The 18,263-nt window shown below is 39.1% G+C and overlaps 2 protein-coding genes and 1 pseudogene across 6 annotated transcripts; all 3 read right to left on the reverse strand.

Annotated features, from left to right (window-relative positions):
• Positions 1-3,068: 3,068 nt before the first annotated feature.
• LOC125471388 (BAHD acyltransferase At5g47980-like) lies at positions 3,069-4,370 on the reverse strand. The gene has a single exon (XM_048571713.1). It carries the CDS (start codon positions 4,368-4,370, stop codon positions 3,069-3,071), a length of 1,302 nt encoding a protein of 433 aa, XP_048427670.1.
• A 697-nt stretch (positions 4,371-5,067) lies between these two features.
• Positions 5,068-7,834, reverse strand: LOC125471389 (annotated as a pseudogene).
• On the reverse strand, positions 7,285-17,139 carry LOC125471428 (putative ABC transporter C family member 15). Of its 5 annotated transcripts, none has more exons than XR_007253619.1 (15): positions 16,938-17,139; positions 15,814-16,755; positions 14,295-15,721; positions 14,101-14,187; positions 13,415-14,011; positions 13,153-13,317; positions 12,663-12,957; positions 12,019-12,539; positions 11,883-11,946; positions 11,533-11,772; positions 10,786-11,297; positions 10,320-10,425; positions 9,936-10,052; positions 9,456-9,501; positions 7,285-7,362 (listed from the first exon to the last, which is right to left on the reverse strand). XR_007253619.1 is itself a non-coding variant. In XM_048571762.1 (11 exons), exons 2-11 carry the CDS (start codon positions 16,640-16,642, stop codon positions 11,188-11,190), a joined length of 4,335 nt encoding a protein of 1,444 aa, XP_048427719.1. In that variant the 5' UTR covers positions 16,643-16,755; positions 16,938-17,139; the 3' UTR covers positions 10,565-11,187. The 5 variants fall into 5 exon arrangements, 2 of the variants coding, with proteins under 2 accessions (XP_048427719.1, XP_048427720.1); XR_007253618.1 differs by having other exon boundaries at positions 10,302-10,425; XR_007253617.1 differs by lacking the exon at positions 10,320-10,425.
• Positions 17,140-18,263: the final 1,124 nt, after the last annotated feature.

Consider the following 18,263-nt stretch of genomic DNA (forward strand, 5'->3'; position numbering starts at 1 on the left):
TCGAAAATTGTCAATTTGCACTCCTCACGTGAAGAGATTATGTAGAGAAACAACACTAAGGAGGAGTGCAGAATGATTCTTTGAGAGCGCCAATTACAACTCCCATTAGTTTGCGCTAATTGATCTCTATGTACCTAAGTACTAGGTGACCTAGAGATCTAGATAATGTTAGACGCCGTTCATCCTAGAAGTTCACTGGGGGATCTAGATAATCTGTACTCCTCCGTCAGATTCGCAGATGCTTGACACCTTCCCATCTCTGGCATCAATCAAATAAAAACTACGCTTTAAGTTGTGGCTTGGAATGGTCACCCATACAGGCTTTCCCCACCCAAAATCCACCCCATGCACTGGGAACCAGCACCAGCTGCTACATCTATAACAACCTCATCATTGATGATGTCTATTTTGGTGTACAGTTCCCCTAATTGTTGTAGCCACTCAATCATGAGCAAAGTTCTAAAAGACGGCAGGTGTTAGTCGGGCGGCGGGCTGGAGCCTAGCACCTAGGCACCTAAGCGGACTAGGCGGATTTAAGTAAATCTATTATATTTTGTGTAAATAGGTGTGTGTTTATACTTAAAATATATATAATTTCATCATAAATTACAAAATAGAATGACATATATATTATGAAGTATTTGAACATAATGAAAACATGGGGATACAAGAAGATAATATGTGTTGATTTTAGTATTCAACAAGTCCCTTACAATTTATTAAAATTAATAATGCAAAATGAGAGCTATCTATTTTCTGTTTAAGTGAGTTGCAACCTAGGAGGGTGCTTAGGCGGGTCTGGACGGGCTAGGCGGGTTACCTAGGCGATCTAGGCGGGCGCCTTAGTGGGTCTAGGAGCCCTTTCTAAATTTCAAACGCCTAGACATTAATCGGGACGGTGGCTAGCTGCCTAGCAACTCGGCAGGGCCTAGGCGGCGGTAGGTGGAGATTTTTAGAACAGTGATCATGAGGGCTGGTTCTTCCCCTCCTTCATTTTGGCCACAATGTCATACAACAACTTCAATAGGATTGCTATCAGTTTTCTACTAATTAATTAGCAATGCCCTTTGAATGAACAAACATAACCATGACGGAGAATTTGAAAATTGGCAAAGCTGCACGTTCTATTAGAGTAGGTGGCTCGAACCCAATTGAAAGTCCAAAGAGCGAGTTGAAAGATAGTTCTAGTTTAAGGGGGCATTGCGAAGATTTTCCCGATAAATCAATAAAACTTTGGGGAAAAAACACTTACCGCCTAGCTTGTGATTCAGGCAGACACCAAGTACCATGCTTCCACGGTCGAAGAAGCTGATCTGGACAAGTAAGAGGCTAGTGATGGAGTATAAAGTTTTCCAATTTAAACCATCCACAGGTAAATTAAAGGTCCAGAATTTCATCTGTAGGAGCACCAAGAACTTGGGTTAGGTTACATTTGATTCTTGCTTGTACCTGATGAATGATGTGGGCTGATAGGAAAACTGTTAGTAGTTGCTAAAACGGTTAACAGAAAGGTTGTTAGGTAGTTGGTTCTGTTAAAAACAGATTGCTTAAGAGTGTAAGCAACAAATGATGGAAATACAATACAGAAAATACAATTGAGAATTCTCTTCCTTCTCTCTTCTTTCTCTTTCTAAGAATTGTTCTTCTTTCTTGCTTTCTCTGCAACATTGGTTCATTCTCTGCAACTCTTCATTTCTGTTATCATGGTATCAGAGCTAGGTTTGTGCAGACAAAGCAGTGAGGGAAGGTGGTGGTGGATTACCTTGGTATGAGAAATTGTTCTTGTGATAGCATTCAAGGGCAATGTGACCCTTCTTTCCACAGATTTGACACACTACAAAACTTAAAGATTGTCCATTGTTATCAGCTCGGAAATAACAATTTGGTGCAGTGTTCCATTCCAGAATTAAGCATCTTTACACAGATTATCACTTTGTTCACGAAAGAGTACAACAAGGAGATTTGGATGTTGCATATGTTCCAACTGATGAACAAACAGCTGATGTGCTTACTAAAGGTCTTCACAGTCCTACTTTTATTAAGCATTGCTTCAATCTCAAGCTGGGAAACCCAGTTGAGATTGAGGGGGATGATTAATGATGTAGGCTGATAGGAAAACTGTTAGTAGCAGTTAGTACTGTTAGTAGTTGTTAGAAAATACAATTAAGAATTCTCTTCCTTCTCTCTTCTTTCTCTCTCTAAGAATTGTTCTTCTTCTTGCTTTCTCTGCAACTTTGGTTCATTCTCTGCAACTCTTCATTTCTGTTATCAGTACCAATGTGACTCCCTCGTCACTACAGTAAACGGAGACGGAACCTCCAGTCCGACCGGCAAACGGATGGCAAATAAGTGGAAAAAATAATTTTAGAAGTAAAGAAGTGGCAAATAAGTGGGACTTTGGAATTGGTCGAGATGAGAGACTGCAGGCGTTATGATCTGGTCTGGTGGAATCGAAATGGAAGGCTGGATGCTTTCCATGGAAATTATTTCAACTTGGGGTTGCACTGTGGTCTTAGCAACCATATTTGGTGAAGCCGGTTAATTTACAAAGACAAATTCTAATTGAATTCGCAGAGCTTACATTGAAATTGCAGTGGCCTTAACTTTGTTGCAATTTATACTGATAGGGTTCTTATCTTTCTGCCGAGGTAGGTAGGATTATTGAGGCAGTGGCCCTCCAGCACACATCATGATTTTGAAACGTCAAATATTGGATGCTAGGATCATAAATGCAGGAGATATTTGGTGTGTGAAAGTAATATAGTTACATGATATTATTAATTTACTTAAATTATTACATTAATAAATACACAAGTAAAAACATTGATGAGTCAATAATGTCCCATAACAATGTTAGTGAGTTTAACTTTGTGAATTTTAAGTGAGGCATTACCTCAGTAGGTTAAGCATCAGCAAATGATTAGGAACATTGTCTTGCAATTGGAAAAATATAAACTATTCAAAAGAATAAAGGGGTGCTTCAGTCTGCTATTGTGTTTTTGTCAAGGTGAATTGTCCCACAAATAAGGCTTAAAAACAAGTTTTTTCCCCAGGTATGATGAGTTTGGTTAACCAGTTTTCCAGACGCTTGGATTGAAAGCAGCATACGAGAGAAGCTCTTGATCACACTCAAACACTTTCATTTCGTCTTCGTTCAATCTTATCCAACACTCTATTCCATCACCACCTTCTGCATCCACCAAAATCACCATGTTATTGCATGTGGGAACTGCGGAGCTCACCCACATTGGCTTCCCCCACCCAAAATCTGCAGCCTCATACAATTCAAACCTACACCAACTGGTGCATACATAAAAGTCCATGTCATCCCTACTTAACAACCCTATAGCCGCCATCTGAGGCTCTGAAATTACCGAGATGTCCTCACTCAGTGGAACCCTTTTGGCCTTACTGGTAAATTGTTCAATCCCTTTCCTCAGTTCAGCTACCAATCCATGCAAATCTGTCTCAGCAGCCTCTTCTGACCTTGCAATGAAGGACCCCACAAAGTTCCCAACAGACCCATTAGGCACAGGAGGGACAATTTTGTTTCTAATGTTCACGTTTTGGTAAAATGCTGATGGCCTGGATGAAAACCCTAAAGTAACCCTTGAGGCCTTCCTTGCACATTTCCAAATCAGGGCAGCTAAAGCTTCCACCCTTGTAGGGTTTTCAACAAAATTATTAGCAACCTTGGCTTTTAGGGCAGCAATCTTTGAGCCATGAAATACAAACCTCTTTGTCACAGACTTGTACACTTTCATCTCAACAGATGGTGGGTCCACTGAGATGTCTTTTGGTGGGGCCATTGGCACTGAATCGAACAAAGGATTCACCACTCTCTGATCAGCACCAGAAGCGCTGGCCGCCCAGCTTCTGATGAATGTGCTCAACGTGGCTGCATCAGCTATCTTGTGGGAAAGGCATAGTCCTACAGCGATTCCACCACCCTTGAAGTAGTTGGCTTGAACAAGCAGCACACATCCCTTGCCGGCTTCTGAGGACTCAAAATTAATGGGCAGAAACTGTTTCAGTACTTGATGATCGGGTTCGTTGAGGATGTGTGAGAGTAGGCAGCTCACTCGAGCTTCGATGAAGCATGCCCCATCATCGTTGCATTCGATAAAGGCGTTGTCTTTGATTGTCCCGGCAAAAGGGTAGAAGCGAGTTAGAGTTTCGGATAGCGATTTCTTTAGCTGCTGGACTCTCTGATGATCACTTGTGGGATAAAAAAGCAGGATTGGAATGTATATGGGTGGAACCATTTGATCCAAAACTGAAAGCTTGAAGGTTTTCAAGTGATTGGGAGTTGGCGAGGAGGGTTTGATGTTTTCTCTAGCAATAATACTAATCTCTATAGGTGGTGTCATTTTGTCCCTCCCCTTAGTGAAAATAGGTTAAACTTTCAACCCAATTTGAAGAATTGTTCAGCCTACCCCACTTTGATTCCTTATAAAGACAAGGAATGGTGCTGAAAATTAAGCACAAGCACAAAAACCTCACAAAATAAGCCTTTTGAAGTGGGGTTTGTTAATGCATGCAAAGATTGTGAATTGGGTCTGTTAGATTGCAACATGTGATGTAAATTCTACGAACTCTCCTTTTAATTGGCAAATATGCGTGTAATCAAGTTAGTTATAGCAATCTACTATCCATCCGCCCCCAAATTCGAAACTCCCTCCTTAGGTAGATTAGATTAAAATATGATTATGAATCGAATTAAAGAAAACTCTCCCTTAATTACCATTCAACTCTTGCATTTAAAGAACAAAAAAACCTCGGCCGGAGTAAAAAGAAACTGTATGCAAGTAAAATGACACTGCACAACACATAGTTGCAAGGGCACAAGAAATGGTACCATATTAATTATGAACCAAACATGCAGGAACAATTTTATTATTTTAGAAAAGGGTAATGCTAGGGAGACTAAATTTGTAAACTAAATGATGTGTCACTAATAGAAATGAGCACGTTTATCAACGCTTAAGCAATAAACCAATCATCAACTTCCATGTCCTTTAAGTTTCAAAATTTAGTCTACAAATTGAGTCTCCCTAGCATTACCCTTTAGAAAAACAAAAAAGAAACACAAACGATATCCTCAAAAATTAAAGAGGAGCTCCTTGTTACAGATTCAAATACGCTTGGATTCAAAGAAGCAAATGCGAGAAGTTCCGAGTCACGTTCAATAAAGCTATGTCTTCCTCACTAAACTTAGCCGTGCATCTACCCCATCACACTTTCTGGTGTCCATCAAAGTAGCAACATTAATTCTTGAGGGCACCAGCTGGGAAGCTCCCACAAATTGGCTTTCCCCCCACCCGAAACCAATCTCAAATATTCCAAAGTTGCATACACTTGTGCAGATGAAGAAGTTCATGTCATCTCTTCTCATAATCTCTTTGTAATACTCGCAAATGACTTTGAACATATATTCCCCTTTCAATCTCTTGGGATGGTTTTTATTAAACTTGATCATCGCCTTATTTGAGAAACCAATAACTCTATCCTACTCTTGTCCGCCATTGCAGTGTAGTGCCCCACAAGGTTCCCAACTGATGTTCCTATCGATGGTACAATCGCTTCGCGTACGTTCATGGATTGTAACACCATTGACACCTTTGAACACCCTAAGTAATAATAAAATGAAATCTCTTTGTGACACACTTTTCTACCTTCATCTTTCCACGGAGGGCCTCAGCACTGAGAAATCTCTAGGCGGGACTTGGTTGCTGCATTGCTGAAGTCCGGTACCACAGTGTCACCAATACCAAGAGATGTGACAGACCAAGCTTTGATGCATCAGCAAGCTTGTGTGCGAAGCACACGTCTATGGCCAATCGACCACACTCAAAGAAACTGGTTTAACAAGTAGAAGAGGCCCAGTTTCTGCTTCAGAGGTTCCAATCTCAATTGGAAGGAACAATTCTGGAAAATCAAATTCGGGTTGATTAAGGAATGATGAGAGAAGGGAGTTGACTTGAGCTTCCAGGTAAACAGCACCCTCGTCATTGCAATCAATAAATATGTTATCTTTTATTCTTCCGGCAAGAGGTTGGACCGGGTTAAGGTTTCCAGAGTGATTTCTTCAGCTGCTGAGATCTTTCCTCGGTCGCAACCTCATTGACATTGTTGGGGTACAAAAGAACCAGAGGACCATATGCTCCTTTAAGCTTTTTGAGGTTGTGGGGAGTTGGAGAGGATGGTTTTATAGTTCCTTCTTGGTCAATGTTCGTCACTTGAGCCAAGTTTCACTACTGGAAATTTGACTAAAATCCACCCTTTTCATTAGTGTCTATTGTCAAGTGTGGACACTCTTATTGGTGGCAAACCTCAATGGCCACCAAGCAGCCACTAAACTAGAGAACATGTCCTATGTAGAGGACTGTATTGTAACAATGGCTACCAATATTGAATTGGTGAGTATGTGAATCGTACAACTTTTTTTATATTTTATAATTATTTCTAAAATTCAAAATATCTCATTGTCCCTCTTTTTAGTGGCTAGATTTGAGACTAACATTGGTGCCCTTCATACTCATACACACACCAATCCTATGTGTCTATATTAGGATCAGTGGCTTTTAAAGTATAGGCACCAAAGTTGGTGTGAATCTACAACATTCCAAATGGCCAGTAGGTTCGAATTGTATTACATGCATTTTAGTAATAGCTCTAGACTATATTAAAACTCAGCTTCTTAATATAAAATTCACATGAAATTTAAATTTGCAAAAGGATTCACATTTCCTACCAACCACACTTTATAGCCAACAGATTTATCAATAACAAGGTTTGTGCTACATAAGAAAGCATATTACATTCAACGATGTTGTCCAACACAACCAAGTACCCAAGGGTGATCACGTTACATTTTATAACACCTATGTACCTATGCACCTATGCACATCCACCAACAGCAAACTGGTAACTAACAAAATCCACCCAATTGGTTCTATGCCTTCCCTATGGCATTTCTAGTATATACATCAAGTAAAATTCACAAAAAGGATCATAGTTAACTTTTCACTTACTGAATTTCAGCTATTCACAACAAATCCTACATAACTTACAAGTTACAGCTAAGCCTTCTTCAGAATTCCATCCTCCCACTGCAGGCGTCGGACCTAAGTTCGTCATGCAATGAAGCTCACTTAACCACATTCCCTTCCTGATAGTCCCACAATTTTTTTCTGAATTGAAAAATAAATCTTTTACAAAACATGGTAAAAATAAAACACAATGAACTAAGAACAATATATTGAAAACAGACCAAGAGCTTACATCTCTGTGGAACATCTGAAGCAAGCATGACAGCATATGTGGAAGACTCGTCTCTGTCAGCTTCCACCTTCATTCCACCTGCAAATGTACAAAAAGAGTTCACAACACCAAACTACAACTAGGGGTGGGTTCAAAAAACCGAAAACCGAAAAAAACCGACAACCGAACCGGACCGAGGCCGAAAAAAACCGAACCGAAATTGTCAAACCGAACCGAACCGAATCTGACCAGTTCGGTTTCGGTTTTTGAGGCTCGGAAACCGAACCGAACCGATATATATATAATTTTTTTGAATATTTATAAATAGTTTAGTCATACAATCATAACAAAACAGAACCTGTTGCCAAGTTGGTTTCAGTGAAACTTTACAAGCATGGAGGCATGGGTTCGAACCCTCATGCCTCCAGGATTTGTGAGATTATTTTTAATTTTTTAAGTTGTTGTAACCCTAACCCTCCTCCTCTTTATTTTTCATTCCCCTGGCCTGCCTCTTCTCTCTAGACTCTCGTTCCCTCCCTCTCTCTCTGAGACATGGTGGCCTCGTCCTCATCGTTGTCTGAGTACTCCTCGGACTCGTCCTCGTCGTCTTCCTCGGATTCTTACTCTTCCTCCTCTCCTTCCGATTACAGGTCAATTTACAAAACCCTTCTTTTATTTTTTGGGCGTATGTATGGTGGCTTTAATTTTGTTATCAGTTTTATCACTAAAGGCACGAAACCAGAAGTGTGCCGCTGCCCTCTTTTCTTCCGTTTCTTCGAGCCTTTCCACCGCCGGGGACATAGTTTGTACGATTATTATTCTCCCGCTGAAAATCTCCCGGTACGACGCCGTTCCTTTCCACACGCCGAAGGGGGCTCCTTTCTCCCATCTACAGGTCTCTCTCTCTCTCTCTCTCTCTCTCTCTCTCATATTTTTGTTAGAAATTGGGTATTTCGCACCTTACATGTTCGATGAAATGCTCATGGTTTCTAAAAACTTGAAGATTCTGATGAAGAATAATACTTGTATGAATTGTTTCGCAATTTCCAGTAATGGGTTTTGTTTCCACTTCTCTTTCAGCTGTGTCTTTGTCTCTGTGATTGGGTAAAATCGTAATTTAGCTACGTTTTTCTTTGAACCTAAGGACCTCAGTTTCTAGGGCTCCATTAGCTTCACACAAAAGGGAACGAATTTGGAAGCAGAATCGCTTCCGTTTCTATTTCTTTTTTGTTTTGCCCGTCACCTATTCGATGAAATGCTTCAGAGAAGTGAGGTGTTCAAAGTGTCGTTCTTTACTGTTGTTTGATTTTTGTTTTCAGCTGATTAGGTACGAGTAGGACCACTCTACATCAAGGTGTCTTGTGTGTGAGTGGAAAGGGAAAATGTTGAAGCAAGTCTTTGGGAAGGTGTGGAATAAAGGGGTTTTTGTGTATGGAGGAAACAGAGCCATGCCTTGCTTGTATGTGCCCACGAGTGATGTTCACAATGGACAGGTACATTCGAAATCCCAATTTCCGAGCACCCATTTGCGTTATATTCTTGAATTTGCCAAATTCCAAATCGTATGCTGCTATGAATGTTTATGTCCTAATTTTATGTTTTTTTCAGGTGATCTTTATCACCAAGATGCCAATGTTGACTGCTGCAAGTACAATCGTTAACTCGCCTGTATTGCCAGCAGGTACTCATGACATTCAATTCCTAAATTTTTGAGGTTTTGAAGGCTCACAGATTCTGTTATTTGATTTTCCTATCGATTTTGATTGCTTGTTTATGGGATTTTGTAACAAGAGTTTCTCTTTGAAGAACTTTTTTCCATAACTGTGTTTGTCGGAATTTTCAGTTTGATGATATTTGTAGGGTTTTCTTTTGAGAATGGCATCATGACTATGAAGAAGTGACTTTGAATGTGAACTTTCATATTTCCATTTTTTTTTCAATTTTGGAGGAAAAAAACAGAAAAAAAAAAAAAAAAAACCGAAAAAAACCGAAACCGAACCGAAAAAAACCGAACCGAAAAAAAACCGAACCGAGAAAAACCGAAAAAAAAATGAACCGAACCGAACTGAAATTTCGGTTCGGTTTCGGTTTTAAGAAAAAACCGAACCCAGCCCTAACTACAACCGAGACCGAATAAAATGAATAACTTTGTATTTAGTAGGTCTTAATTCTACGAAGCCGAAATTCCTTACCAATGAGGCGCACCACGGTTTCTCTTCTTGATAGGTCAATCACATTCTGAAACTCAAACAAGAAATCAACATTATAAATTCAAGAAAAAACAATGCAATGATTTCAACGTATATCATCCTTTTAGGCGGGCAATCATTAGATAAAGATGATGTGTCGAAATGCCACTGCTGCCAATTGATACAGTTTTTATAGCATGCACACAAAAATTGTTCAGCAAAAACAATCTCTAATTAAAGCATCACAGTTTATTAAATTGAATAAATAAAGGCCTCTGAAATCTAAGCTTTCAGCAACTAGTGGTAACCTATTCTCTATGCTTTTGACGTCATCAACTTCAGCAGATGCCAATGAATACAAGAGTAAGGCCAAATCCTTTCCAAGAGATATGATATCGAAACATATTTTCAGTGATGTTCACGGACCAAAAAAATACTAAAAATTAAAGCAGTGTAAAATCGAGTTTGAAAATGCGAAAATACCCAATAATCCCGCCATAACCACCGGCACGATCGTCTTCATCACCAACTCCGGCCTCATCACACTCATCGACGCCATTGCTAATCCGCTCTTGGCCATCAAGTACGCCACTCCTATGCCTGAAAAACACACAAAACCCGAACAAAATCATAAGCTTCTTAGATCTGAAATTGAAGAAATTTGGCTACGAATTTGTAGAAACTAACTTGAGGATCGGAAAGAGGATGGGAAGAGGATTATGGAGGTATATTTTGATGGTCTGTTGCCTGTAAGAAAAAGGGAGAGAAAGGATGCGGGAAGTAGAGAGAGTGAAGGGGGAAGGAGGAGAGAGAGGAGAGACATTTGTGAAAGGGGAAAGAGAGGATAACCATTTTAGTTTCGTCCACCTTTAAAACCACAAGAAATTCTTATAATATGGACTCCACTTCGTGACTTTTCTCACTCATTTCAGTGGGTATCCAAAAAAACAAATAACCAGCACCGCTTCGGTGCCTACAAAATAAATAATAAAATAAAAATGCAGAAGAAAAGTAATTTTAAAAAATAAATTTATTTAATAGACACCAATCATTGGTGTCTCAATTTTAAAGGCCACTGATATCAGCGGCATCCCACTCTAAAGACACCAAAAGATAGTAAGGTCGAGTGCTTTATATCTATGGCCACCAATCGCAAATGGTGTGAAAAAAATGGTATCCAATAAGCATAATTCTAGTAGTGTTTTTGCTCCTGCTTTAGGATTGAGATCTAAGCTCTTGATCAAACAGGAAGACTTATACAATATTGCACATTTGAAATTCAAATAATAAATTGACTGTCAAATTCAAATATTTCATTAGGCTGGCACCGAACTTCAACTCGGGTTGGGGATTCCAACCAAAACTTTGCCGTCCCAGCAGCAGGTTCTTCCGGAGTTTCAACTACCATCAGTACTGTGCTTTCAGTTGCAGAACCTCATCCTTCATCCATTCACTTCAACATTTGGGTAGTGAGAACGATAAGTTGAACCAACTGCATCATTCGGGAGTTACAGAGATGCGCCTCTACTTCCCGAGCCTCAATGGCATCCATATTTTCTATACTCAACCGAAGGAAGCATTTTTCTTCTGATACAACCTGGCATGTGCCCTTGCATGGATTAGCATGATAAAACATAGGCCTGTGCAGACGGATTATGCCGCCAATCATTTCAGAGATTGGAATCATTAAGGCTCATGCACATTATCTACCAAATCGTTATGATCATGGATTGCTTTAGTAGTTGCTCATGGAAGATCTCCACAAGAATTCTGCCACTAACTTGGAGAATGCCGAAGAACTATCCTCAAGTAACCGAGCTGGAGAATCATACTCCAAAACCTTGCCTGTATGATTCAAACAGTTAAAAAAGACAATCAGTTCCGATCATGTCACCTAAGCAATAATACGTTTTTCAATAATACGCTAAAGTGAAATGTTCTATCACTTTTCGGACAAATCTAGGGAGCAGGTTATAATAGCAGTCATAAGTATTCTCACTGTTCGTAAAATTCCGAAGTTGTTTTATATTTATTATATTTACTGGAAGAAAAAGCCCTATTTTAAGAATTTTTACACTACCTTCATCAAGAACTAGAACCAAGTCGTTGTCAATAATAGTAGGAATCCGGTGAGCCACAGTGATCACGGTGCATCCACTCGTTTCTTTCCTTATTGTCTCCTGGATTACAATATCTGTTGCTGTATCGATAGAAGCTGTAGCCTCATCCAACACAAGAATTTTCTTTTTCTTTAAGAGCACTCGAGCGAGGCACACAAGCTGCCTTTGTCCAACACTCCAGTTTTCTCCATCTTCATCAACTGTAATATAAACCACATTTTCAAATGAACTATACAAGACGGTAAATGAGACAACAACATAATTGAACAACTTCCATTAAATGATTGAGTAAATTACGAGATTTTCATACCAGGAGCATCAAGAAGCCTTTGGTCCTGCCTAACAATCTCTGCCAGTCCACAATGATTGATAACCTGAGTTATTAAGTCGCATAAGTAACAATACCACCATATAATCCATCTAAAATAAAAGGTTTTGATCCTCACCTCCCATAACTCTTGATCAGAATGTTGTTGCAAGGGATCCAGATTGGTCCTCACGGTTCCCTGAAATAATGTCGGGTCTTGTGGAATTATGCCCAACCTAGACCTCAAGTCCTGCAGACCTATCTTAGATATATCAACACCATCAATAAGAATCCGTCCTCCCGAGGGTTCTACTACTCTGAAGAGAGCTTGGATTAGAGTGGATTTTCCACTCCCTGTCCTGCCCACAATTCCTATTTTCTTCATTTCAGGGAAGGTGCAAGTGATCCCTCTGAGAATGGTTGGGAGAGCTGGATTATATTGCACATGAAGGTTTTCAAGTTCAATTCTGCCAGCCATAGGCCATTCAGGCGCAGGTCTACAATCTTCAATCACTAGTGGTGCCTCACTTGGTATATCTGTGAATTGAAGAATTCGCTCGACTGATATCATTTTGTTTTCTACATTGCACATATTCCATATCACCCAAGCCTGAAGGACATTTAAGTTCAAACCGTAGGTAGCTGCCAGTCCCGCCAAACCTGAGACCAGAGCAAGTAGTCCATTAGTTCAGAGTGGGAATTTTAATGCCTGATAAAGCTTTCCAAGACATACTAACAGTTTAACTAATGCTTAATAAAACATCAGGGATTGGAGGTGCTTACTAGGGTCGATGGCAGACCTAGGCAAGCTCACCAAGATGATAAGTAGTAGAAAGTAGACAAGGTTGAACAGAAAGTTTGTCCGAACAGATAGCCATTCCATAGTGCCATAATTGTGAAAGGCTACACGGGAATAATCATCAATCAGGGCCATTATTTTTATCAAGAAACGGTCTTCTTGATTGAAACACCGAATTGTTCCTGCCCCTGTTACTGATTCTGAAAAGTGATGGAGAATTGGAGCCTTTCGAATTCCGACCATCCTGGCGAGTTCTCGGGCTGTGGTAATGTAATAAGCCTGCAAAATAATTAAAAGAGAACAAAATAACCTGTTACTTGAATATGAGCTGGAAAAAAACATATACTTCCAAATTCCATAAAATAATAACCCCACAATATTCTATGCATTGTGTGATGCACAATGTTCAATATGGTGCTGATAATCAAAACGTTTAAAATTTAAAACATAAATTCAAAACGGAGTATTACTTACTTGATACCAGCCAGAGAGTGCAAGAACGACAAGGAAAAGAATGAAGACTGGCCAGGCCACTTGAGACATAAGGATGATGATGCTTATTAGCTGGATGAGGGCAAATACTAATCCAGCTAATCTGTATGGAATATCCATGTCTACTGTGCTTTGATCCGTGGAAGACTGCCAGGGAAATCAGAATTAAGTGGTAGAACTTGATTTATACTTTAATGAGTAAGAACCATTAAACTTGCAAACATAAGATAAATTTAAAACTGACCCTATTGAGGATTCGACTAGAAGGTGTGGAGTCGAAAAATGAAATTGGCGCTCGGAAAACTGAAGTAATCATTCCAAGGAAGAGACGCTGAGAAGTCTGAATAGCAATAGTTGCCAGAAAAACTGCCCTTCCCAATATGAAGATGGAACTCCCACCAGACAACAGAGCAAATACCCAAATCAACCGTTGTTTGCTGACCCTGGATTCTTTATCCGCTGCCCAAGCAATCCAGTAATTGCTGCCCATTTGTAGTCCCTGGAAGAGGATTTGACAGAGAAGGATGACCGGGACAAGAGCACCTTTATAAGTAGAAGTGACAAATGATGAGTAAACATGCCATTTTACTCGACCAGTTACCGCTTCTTCTTCATGACTTTTTTCTGAAAGGTTGCCGTTGTTAAAAGGCTCCTTTTCTTCTAAAACCTCTATTAGATTAACTTGATGAGGTCTGCTGTTACAGGAATCATCTTGTTGGCATGTGTTAACTTGTTCAAATGACTTTTTATGTGCAGACATTTGTCTGACAAGTTCACTGTTGGGATCCACAATTAAATCTTCATATTTTCCAGACTGAAAAATTTGACCGTCTTTAATTACCTATCAACAATTGAATTGAACGCAAGAGATAAGAGACTCGATAAATCATGTTTTATCTGAGTATAAAAGCCAAAATTTCAGAAACTTACCAAGACAAGGTCTGCTGCCTCTAAAAATTCTAATTGGTTGGTAGCATAGATAACAGTCTTCTGAGACAAGTGTTGCAAAAGACATTTCTGCAAAACATTACAACGTCTGATTAAAACCATTTCACGACATAAAGCATAAACTCATCGATATCAGAAAGCCAAAGGAAAAATAAATTATGGGAAATTTGGCTTGCCTTAAACAGGTGTGTTCCGGTATGTGCATCAACAGCACTGAAAGGATCGTCCAAAATATAAACATCTGAATCGCTATACACAGCTCGCGCAAGTTGAATTCTTTGCTTTTGTCCCCCGCTTAGGTTCATCCCTCTCTCCCCCACTGCAGTCAAATCTCTATTTGCCCACATCTTGACATCCTGGTCCAAAGCACAAATTTCCAAAACATCCTCATAAAAACCCCTATTCATTTCCTTGCCAAATAATACATTCTCCCTTATCGTTCCAGTCTGAATCCAAGCACTTTGTGGAACATAAGCTTTTGTTCCATACACTTTTGCTCCTGGCCCAGAAATTTTGGGAATCTCACCAAGTATACTCAATAGTAGGCTTGACTTGCCAGAACCAACACAGCCACAAACTGCAACCTTGTATCCCTTCGGTATTTTTATTTTCTCTGTAATTCTGATTGTAGGTTTCTTTAAGTTTTGATTGCTTCTTTTCCACTCATACTCTCCCGTCTCAATAACAATCATGACATTGGACGTTTTTGAAGTATGGCAAGGAATCAGCTTCATTTGATCTTCTTTGATGAATTCTTGGATACGATCAATCGATACCTTTGTCTGCGTAATCATGGAAATGAGCTCTGGCAGGTTGTAGATAGGCTCTTGTAGAATTCTGAAAGTAGCTAAAGCGGACAATACAGTACCTACTGTTAACGGTGTGTTGAGCATAATGCAAACACCAAAAGTGGTAACTGAAACTAAAGTAGGTGAAGCCCAGAAGAGAAAGGCCACTGCTGAGCATGTATAAAGGTATCTCTTCAGCCAATGCCTCTCTGTTTCCCTGAGTTGAAGCAGCTTCTTCAAGAATGTGGACTCCCATGAATGTAGCTTTAATACTCTCATGCTCTTCAGAATCTCCGATGTTATTTTGATTCTTGAATCCTTGGCTTCCATGATCTTGGAGTGAAGCCTTTCTTGCCTATTGGCCAACGGTGTGTTGCATACCATGACCAAAATTGTGGAAAGAAGTGCAGCAGCAGAGGGTGCTGCACCAAGATTCCTGTAAAGGATAGCCAAGGCTAAGAATACCTGAAGCGGAAGCAACCAAATGCCATGAATGTACCAGCAGAAGTCTCCGATTCTTTCAACATCCACATTGATCAAATTAATAATTTTACCATTGCTTGGACCGGAATACTTGATGGAAATAGATTTCTTGTAAATCAACACAGTGAGGGCTGCTCGTATTCGTACACCAATTACGTGAGCACCAAAATACCACTGTCTTTGACTCAATGATTCAAATGTCTTAGCAACGAAAAATACTAACGCAAGAATCAGTCCATGCTGGATGCTTGAATTGTCTTGCTTTTCGAGTAAATAATTTACGAAATTTGTAATCAGAAAAGGACCTATATATGATGCAGCCGTATTGACTCCTATAAAAATTAATAAAAGAACACATAAAAGCCTGCAGGACTGAATAACACAGAAACTGAAAAGAAAAGTGATTCAAGAACAAAGAGTTTACCTGCAAAAACACCGTTTACGGCTAATGATATTCGCACGGCCCGCATTATGGAGTTTGGCAACGAAGAATCCTCCATCTTCTGTTTCCTCAGCGATTCATCGAGCAAACAGGACGCGTATTCTGCTTCTTCGGAGGGAGGAACAGATGGAATATGAGGCAATTCCAGCTTTTGGATTCGACCTCGTTTGAAAAGCGGGTTCAGCCATTGAAATGTAACCTTACTCCAAATTCCAGCATTGGTATAAGTATCACTCTCTCGGGAGGGAATTTCATCTTCCTTCTCAAGCAATGGGTGTTTAAGGTCATTGCTTTTCTGAACACAATTAAAAGCACAAAAACAAAGCAGCATTGACAAAGGAAACGAAGCGAAATCGACCAAATTAGCCTTTGGGAAAATATGTGGGAAATTGTAGGATTGGAAGTGAGCAACGAGGTAAAAGCACACAGAAAGTGAGTAAAAAATGCAGGAAAAGATCCACCAGAAACTGAGGACCCAAGGCCACCTTTTTGCTTCACTGTGAGTTCTGTAATTCATTGAGTAAACTGTAATTACTGTGGCTAAAACCCAAGTCATGCCTGAGAAGATGGATTTACAGCTTACAATTCTACCACCCCAATACTCATAAATCCCAAAACCAAGGTAAAAACTTGAGATTAAAGCATTTGCAGAAAAGGTGACCAAATCAGAAAATTTACACCCTCTATCTTCTGCTCTATATCTCAAACCTGTTTGGCTACCATTTCTTCTTCCCCTCGTAATATCAAGCAAAACCCACGTCAATAACACTACGAAAAACGCTACATTCACGATCTCCAGAGAGATATCCATCAATGGCAGTTAAAATTCAGTAACTTTTTGAAATTGTAACCAAACCCAACTCAAAAAATATTAAACAACTCTGGCGGTTTCTCCGTACAGAGAGGGAATTTAATCGGCGAGACCTGCATATAAAGCCCCAATTGGATAAGAACAACGGGAACCCAATTCAGATAAGAAGGAAAAGACTTAAACCCAACAACCCAATGAAATGTCGCAGTTGCAAACAAAAAATTTGGGATTATATAAAATGGAGAGGAAAACAAAGAAAAATGGTGGGCTGAGTCGGGTTTTTAATGAAGCGAACCTGTGAATGTATGAGAGGACGCACGTGGAGGGAGGTTAGTGACGAGAAAGATCAAAAGATGCTGAATGCTTTACACCTAGTGCTGCTGTGCTGGTGGCTCTCTCTCTCCTCTCTCCTCTCTCTCTCTCTGAGACTGTGAACAGTGCCTTTGGACACCTGTAAAGAACACGGACTGAAGAACGTATGGGACATGAAGTTCGAATCTTTGCATTCCTATTTATAGGAAATAGTATGACAACTTGGTGAACCATGATTTTTTATAGATGATCGTTAAATGAGGATAAAAGAATATAAATAGTTTCGATAGTCAAAGTACATTATGAGGTTATTCCGATCCTAAAATTTATGAGTGTGTTATTTATTAAAATGACGACATTTTTAAGTTAGAACCGCAACAGATTTAGTGGTTCACTTTGTATGTGTAAGAGGTCTCAATTTCAATTCTCATGAATTTTGAGGACGTTGTATATTTGTGTGGAGTTCCATATTTGTGGCCAATTGTGTTGCTTAACTCAAATCACTCTTCCCTCACAACATGATTAATTACTTGGTTTAGAAATGAGAATGAATAAGTATGAAAAAAAATTCTTATCAGATTATCCTGTACTTATTTTTTCATGTATGTCATACCCGTACTTAATTTTTCATCTATGTCATACCCGTACTTATTACCCTTGTGGTAAAATATTGCTATATATTCAAAAGTTTATGGAAGATGAAAAGAAATAGAAATTAATCAAACTCAATTTTAAAAGGAAAATTAGGAAAAAAAACAAAAAACAAGAAAAAAACTCATGTAGTACTAAAAATGAACCATCCACATCACTATCCAAGAATCTTTTTGTCCCAATCAAGTTAATATTAATCATTGATTTATTTTAAAATATGAATTGGGACCAGAATCTAGTAACATCCCTATGTACTTAATTATTTATCAATTTACTGTCTTGCTCTGTGGCCTGAATTTTCAACCTTTCAATTTCTTGAAACTAAATAATGTGCTCATGCATGTCTTCATTTCAAGGATATAAATTGCACACTATTCTCATATTTGCAATATATTTTAAAAAATTAAATTGGAAGATAAAAACATGTCCCCATTACATCAAAAATCACGTCCCATGAGATTCACATGTATTAATGGGCCTTATTTTATTGAAGATGTGGTACAAATATGGTATAAAAAATGTGAAAAAAGTAACATTATTAGTGTTATATTGATTTTGGTGTTACATTGATTTTGGTGTGTCTAAGTCAAAACTTTAACTATTAAAACCTAACTACAAGATCAACACAAAAATATTAGTAGATAAGGATACAAAACTT

The sequence above is a fragment of a genome, unplaced genomic scaffold (assembly GCF_019419815.1).
Source record: "Pyrus x bretschneideri cultivar Hongxiangsu unplaced genomic scaffold, Pyrus_bretschneideri_v1 Contig6, whole genome shotgun sequence".
NCBI classification, from domain to species: Eukaryota; Viridiplantae; Streptophyta; class Magnoliopsida; order Rosales; family Rosaceae; genus Pyrus; species Pyrus x bretschneideri.